General features: G+C 43.2%; 1 protein-coding gene across 1 annotated transcript in view; it reads left to right on the top strand.

Moving 5' to 3' along the window:
* cog5 (component of oligomeric golgi complex 5) overlaps positions 1 to 7143 on the top strand; it is a 60093-nt gene that overhangs the window by 49983 nt on the left and 2967 nt on the right. Inside the window, exons 12-17 of the mRNA XM_005733223.1 lie at positions 2324 to 2528; positions 3510 to 3671; positions 3893 to 3992; positions 4297 to 4407; positions 4874 to 4936; positions 6491 to 6594. Coding sequence (XP_005733280.1) covers positions 2324 to 2528; positions 3510 to 3671; positions 3893 to 3992; positions 4297 to 4407; positions 4874 to 4936; positions 6491 to 6594 — 745 coding nt within the window. The remainder of the gene's footprint in view (positions 1 to 2323; positions 2529 to 3509; positions 3672 to 3892; positions 3993 to 4296; positions 4408 to 4873; positions 4937 to 6490; positions 6595 to 7143) is intronic.

Below are 7143 nucleotides of genomic sequence, written 5' to 3'. Positions count from 1 at the left end.
ACCTCTCAGATTCAGAGACTGAGGACTATCTCCTTTCTATGTTCTAAGGGCAGAATAATCCCTTATCAGGACTGAGGGTAGTCTACCCCCGTGATGTCCTGCGTTCTGACAACACTGTTTTATGTTTAAAGTACTTTTGTTAAAGGGGGACATGTTGTGAAATCTGTTTGTTGTCCTAGTAAGGCTACCATGAGGGCAGCCACTAGAGGTCGCTAGGAGACCGGTGGTATATGTGTTTTTCCAGAAATTGATGTAGCGACGTACACTGCTGCTACAATTCAATAAAAGTGGTTCGTGCTTGAGAACCCTGCGTCTTATTGCCTCCGAACATGACAGTGTGTGTGTGTGTGTGTGTGTGTGAGATGAATTCCAGAACAGAAGTAAAACAGGTGATCTGTTGAATAATTTGGTCATTTGGAGGCTCGGTTGCATAAGTCTGTGTGTTGTCGTCACTTTAGTCCTTCTGCTCTCTCTGTTTCCATCTGACGTATTTTTCTTTCTGTTATCAGATTGATTTGCTGTTAACAAGTATCATTTCCTCCTGTCAGTGTAACATTTTTACACGTATTTCAGGAAATTGATGAGGTTTTTTCTTTGTTGTTTCAGCTGAGCCAAAACCACACCCACTTTAACACGTTGGTTGGCGTCTGCATTGATCAGCCTGTCACTCACCCTTCCTTCCATGTAAAATCCACTAAATTGAAATTAATCCAGTCTCATGAAGCCCGTTCATAGAGGTGGTTATATTTTGAACGTTGGAAACAGCCAGGTTAGCGCTTTGTCCTTTTCCCAGTATTAATGCTAAGCTAGGCTAACAATGTCCCGTAGTACCAAGGGCGTAGATTTGGCATGGACGGAAGGGACATGTCCCCACCAATATCCTGCGATTATTGAATTGTCCCCACCAATAATTTGATCTCTTCGAGTAAAGAACAACAATCCCGATAGTAAGAAAAACCGATCTGTCAGCGTCTCATTCACCCAGCGGAGCAGAAAGAGTTAAATTACTTCTCTACTGGAGTCCTAGTCATGTGACAAATATGGCCAATGTGATAGGCTGTGCCTTTCAGGGAGCTCTGTTTAGTTTTAGCAGCGGCAAGCCTGCGCTGCGAGGAGGAGAGGACGGCGGCAGCAAAACGGAAGAACCTGGATGTAAGAAAGTGTTTTTCAAAGAAACCTGTCAGTCACTTAAAGTCAAGTTCACTCATAAAACGTGTCCGTCATAATAACGTTACAGGCTATGCTAGGCTTTGGCCCACATCAGTCTAAGACTGTATGTAACCATGAATAACCTGTTTTGGAAACTACCTGCACAACAGGCAGCACTGTTAGTTCTCTCAGTCTCAGAGCAGCGTTTCTAATTTTGATTGAAACTGTCAGAGGAAATGGAGCCTCGAGCAGCCCGGATATTAGTTTACAGAGGCTGTTAGAATTATATGTCTAACGTTAAAATGTTGGTGACACAATAATTTCATCCTAATGGCTCTGACATATTCATAGGGTTCATTTTGAGACAAAATGTCATGAGGTCGTCATGATTTTACAAATATTCCACCTTGTAGTGCAGTTTGCACAAATTGTTTTAAAAATGCACTCAGCCTACAAACATTACTGATGAGTCAAGATCTGCACAAAGTGACAGAAACACTGAAGCAGCTCCACCTATTTGTCAGGTGACAGAAGAACCAACACAAAGCTCAGAGAGTAATGGTGACACAAGATCACAGGTGAAATTGGATGATGACTTGTTGGTTCATGACTGTATTTGAAGCTATTTTTATTTTAGCATGATACCTGATTTATATGGATTATGGCTGAAGTAAACTAAAGCCTAAAATACTTAGTCATTTGTTTAATAGTAATTTAACATTACATAATTCACATATAAAACTATGAATTGTAATTTTAAATGGTTTAAAAGCATGCAGAATAGCATATGTAGGGAAGTATATTTCTCCTTTTTTTTCAAGAAGCAAAGACAAAAAGGACAAAAATAAGAAACAGGACAGGGTTCAGTGGTTGAATCATCCGTCCCCATCAGTGCCAAAACCAAATCTACGCCCTTGCGTAGTACACTGGACACTGCTGGCTCACTGACATGGTTTTGCGCTTCGGTTTGTAACGTGCACGTTGTGGAAAAAACTACGAATATTTCAGAGAAACCTGATCGAGCACTTGTGAAGTGTCCAAAATCCTGCAAACGTCTGCTGAGCGGGATGTCTGTGAGATCGCTCTTTCTGGTCTCACTCAGAAAAAACTGAGACTCTGTTCATGAATCCAAACTTTAATTGTGTGTTTTTCTCTGTTTGTGGTTCTTTTGTAGCCTCGTCGTTCTTGAAGCAGGCATTTGAAGGGGAGTATCCCAAACTCCTGCGACTCTACAACGAGTTGTGGCGCCGACTGCAGCAGTACAGCACCAGTCTGCAAGGAGCGTTAACCAGCAGCGGTGGGATGGACGCGTCTCTGGATGTCTCCACAGTAGAGACAGACAACCAGGACCTGTTTACACACGGGAAACAAGACTACAAGTGAGCCCAGTCAAACACAGCAGCACGCACACAACAGCTTGTTCAGTTTGAAGCACAGAGAAAGAGTTGAATTCAGAGCGTATTTGAGTTTTCTTGTTTTGAGTCACACCTTAGTTAAACATTCAAGTAGAAAGTCTGCTCGACTCACAGGCAGAGTTTGTGTCCTCCTACAGCTTCGAAGGCTTCCTGGGTCACAGGTCAAATGTCTTCACTAAATGTATTTTTAGAAGCAGAGACGACCGTTAAGAAACAACAAGAAAAACACTGTGCTGCTCAGTGAAGCCAATCTGATTGGTTCTCACTGTCGGAGGGCAAAAACAGATGGGACAGTGTTTGATAAGAAGGTCTAACAGAGAACAGTGCAATGAGGGATTGTGTGTACACAGTGCAGCAAAAACCTGAGGAACAAAGGCATCGTGTTACTGATGGGGCACAAAGACATGGCAGACACAAAGTCCTCTCATGTTAGTGCGTGTGCACTAATGACAGGATGTGAGGGCAGATACTTGGAAGTAGAGTGACAAGCTGGGGGGGGTACACACATCTGTCTCTTCATGCAAAAGCAAAGGAATATTACCTTAACTGCAACAGTTTATGTACTTTCCTTTTCTTGCATTGTCACGATGTATAACAGTTATTAAGCGAATCAGCACTCAGCTGCACTGAACAGTAATACGATTGGATAAGGTGGCGTTTCAGTTCCACTTATGTCAGACAGAGAACATCTTTGTTTTATGACGATGATGACACCATGATAACTGAGAATGCTTTTGTGCTTTTAAACGTAACCTTAAAGGAAAGTCTCCGTCTGTTCAAAGCTTCTCACCAGCTGTGTGTGTGTGTGTGTGTGTGTGTGTGTGTGTGTGTGTGTGTGTGTGTGTGTGTGTGTGTGTGTGTGTGTGTGTGTCTCAGTTCTATTTTGAATGATGTTTAATTAATACATTTAATTCAGTGTGTATCTTTGTGTGTGTGCTCGTGTAGCCCAGAGAAGGCTCTGAAGGACTCTCTGCAGCCGTACGAGGCAGCCTACCTGTCCAGGTCTCTCTCTCGCCTCTTCGATCCCATCAACTTGGTATTTCCCATGGGGGGCCGCAACCTGCCTTCCAGCGATGAGCTAGACAGCATCATCAAGACCATCAACAGGTGTGAAGGCTTTTCATTATCCAACATATCAAGAGTTTGTAGTTTCGTAATACTGATCAGTGGATCGTTAATTGAAATATTAAATCAAAAGAAGAAACTAGTGAATGGTTGGGGGTCAAATTTAAACATGATTTTTCTTTCCTGTTGGAATGTTCTGAATCAGTGAAAACACACTGTGTGTGATTAAAGCCGGGCACGCTGACTCTGCTGGTTGTTTGCAGTGAGCTGAATGTCGCCTCGGTGGATCCGAGCCTCTCTTTGGCTGTGGCCAAGAACGCCGCCAAGACGGTCCAGCTCTTCTGTGTCAAGTCTGAACAGCTGGTGCGTACCTCACTTAGTGTGTGCAGTGCTAAAGTAACCTTTGAAGGTGCGTTCATGTTGATCACTGAGACTGTTCCAAGAGGAGTTACAGAATTAAGTCCAGAATAGTAAATATGTGGCTGTGGTTCCCTCCCACGCTGAGGAGGGTGAAGGTGCGTGGCTGTCTGTGTTAGCTGCCAGCGTGTCCATGATGTACCCTGAGCCTGCTGTGTTAGCACTGCCACAGCGTAAACCCATTAGGACAAAGAAAGCTGTGGGGATGCCGTTTCCTTCCTTGCTCTCACCTCTCAAACTCTGTCTCCAGTTGTGCACTCAGGGTGATGCCAGCCAAGTGATTGGTCCACTAACAGAGGGCCAGCGGAGGAATGTTGCTGTAGTAAACACTCTGTACCGCCTGCAGCAAGCTGTCACCAAGGTAGGAGTAAGACCTTGAGTCCAGTTACTACAGCAGCATGTGCAACAGTGTGTTCTCCCCCTGTGGACTATTAACCCACTGACACAGCAGAAGAAAGGCACAGGATGCTGGGATAGCTCGCTCAGGCGAGCTGTGTGAGCAAAGGCTAATGCAAGGCCGTGAGTTTGAGTCCACTCCCAGACAGTTCATGTCTATAAATGTGTATAAAAGATGATGATGATGATGATAATGTTGGCGTAACGTAAGAACTGCGTTAATCTCAAGTTTCACTGAAACTCTGAAGGGTGAAAAAAGTTTTGAAACTTTAACAGTCAAATGTAATTTATGCATTCAGACTTTAATCAATACATTTCTGTTCATGTTGATTAGGAATGATTAAAAAATGTGACATTATGGTCTTTTACCCAAATTCAACACAATGCAGTGTGTGACTGATGTGTGTGTGCTAACCTGTTTTATCTCATAGATCATTTCAGGCTTGGGATCATGTCCACAAGCTGCTGCAGAGTCCCTCGCTGCTTCTTTGGAGGTATCCTCTTAGCAGTAATTAAGTACTTCTCTGGTATGCGAGTCTTTATCACTAATGCTGTGTCTTCGCACACACGTGAACTCGAGTTGCGTCTGTGACCTCCCGTCATATTTCTTTTCAAGATTTTCTTATTTAATCACTAGTGTACATATATTTATATTTATAGATGCATATATATATTTAGTCATCTTTTCTCTTTTACCATGTCTCTCTAATATTTGCTCCTTACTATTTTTCTATTTTCTTTATTATTTTCTTTTATTATATTTTCTTCTACTGTACCATGCTGCTGAGTGACTGCTGCTCGTCAAACACATTTCATTGCAATGTTGACCCTGTGCTAACTTGATGACATATGACAAATAAAACTGAACTGATGATGTCGGCTTCAGCGCTTCTGGTCACGTGTGGTTTGTGAGGTCACACCCTCATATTTGACAACAAGGCCTGGCTCGCAGTCTCCACTCTAACGATTCCCAAGGTTTTCTCTCGGGTTAAAGTCAGGACTTTAGTCAAATTCTTCCACACCACACGTGTCTGTGTTTTTAAAGACTTTGTGTGCAGTCGTGTTGGAACAAAGTTGCATGAAAGTGTCCAAAATGTCTCGGTTTGCTGAAGCGCTTAACGCTTCCTGAAAAACAGCCCCCGCTGTAATCACTCTTCATCACACTTGCTGTTATTCTGACAGTCACCAAATGTACACTCATCCACCCCAGACAGAGAAACGTTATTGGTCACTCGCTCCACTGCTCTAGACTCCAGTGGAGATGTGTTCTTTACAGCATCCGATGCTTTGCATTGCATGTGGCGATGAAGATGCTGCTCAGCCGTGGAAACCTGCTCCATGAAGCTCTTTTACATTGCCTTCATCACTGAGTTGCTGGAAATTTCACAGCTGGGCTTGTTGCACAGGTTGCATCCTATCACAGTACCAAACTGGAATCCACTGAGCTGCTAAGAGCGAGCCGTTGCCTAGTTGCTTAACTTTATACACCTGTGGCCGAGGAAGTGACTGGAACACCTGAATTCTGTCTTTGGGTGGGTGAGCGAACACGTGGAGACTCCTCTCAGGTGCTGGAGGCTCCAGTCAAAGCCTGAAGCTTACATTAGTTTATCAGAGCTGTGATGACAACATTAGGCTCATATTTAGGTCAACACAGAGTTTAAAACTTTGTATGTTTTGATCTTTGTTCTTAAAACAAAATCTCTTTTTTGTTTCAGTTTACGGGGATTTTTTATTTCATTTCATTTCGATTTAAAGTTATAGTTTAATCATCTTCTAAGTGTCCTGATGCTCCAGCTGTCATCTTACACACATCTTACTGTTAGCAGCTCTGCTAGCTGTACTGTTGGCCCGACATGCTGTTGTCCATCTGGAGCTTCACCGTAACACTATAAAATGTGATAAAACATTAGGCTGTGGATGTCAGTTCATCTATACACGCGTGAGTCTGCTCATCTGACTCCACATGTTGCTAAGGTAGGCGTGATGCTGGTGTCCTCCTGTTCTGTCCTGTCACATGACTCTGTTTCTCCTTCTGACCTCTGGTTCAGGGAGTTCAGGCGCTGATGAGAAGTGCGGTGCATCCTCTCCTGCAGTCAGTCACCGACTCCATAGAGGCCATCATTATCACCTTACACCAAGAAGACTTCTCAGGGTCAGCCTCTCTGCATCAACAACAGCTCAGTACATATAATGTTAGAATGTTTTTGGACCGAATGTGCCTGCAACATGAATCAGACTCATTTTTATTGGTTGTAGCTAGAAAATCGAAGACCTTCATGAGTGGTTTTAGTCCTTCTAACAGTCAGAACTGTGCCTCTGGTTCACTGACGGTACAGATCACACTTGATTTTCAGATTGAATTCAGTCTTATTTTGAAAGTAAGTCCAAGCTCAGACTAGGACCGTCAACACGGCGTCACTGCTATGAATGAAGATTAAAGTCCAAAAGCTGCAGCTGGACTCATCTCGTCCTCGTCCAACATCATTTAACACGAATCAAACAGCTGACGCTAACACATGCTCTCGTTTACAAACACAAAAAGTGACACACAGAAGGTAATAAAGAAAAAAAATGTCTTGTTTCGAGATTAATGTCATACAGTAACAACCCTACAACATTTGAAAGAAACCTCTAAGGATCAGAGGTCCCCACAAGCAAACGGCTGACCACAGTGTGCAGACTCAGTGTGTGTGTGTGTGTG

Source organism: Pundamilia nyererei, unplaced genomic scaffold (assembly GCF_000239375.1).
Source record: "Pundamilia nyererei isolate P.nyererei 1_Seehausen unplaced genomic scaffold, PunNye1.0 scaffold00050, whole genome shotgun sequence".
In the NCBI taxonomy this organism is placed as follows: Eukaryota; Metazoa; Chordata; class Actinopteri; order Cichliformes; family Cichlidae; genus Pundamilia; species Pundamilia nyererei.
The sequence above is the reverse complement of the archived record's forward strand: the minus strand, read 5'-3'. Positions and strand labels throughout refer to the sequence as shown.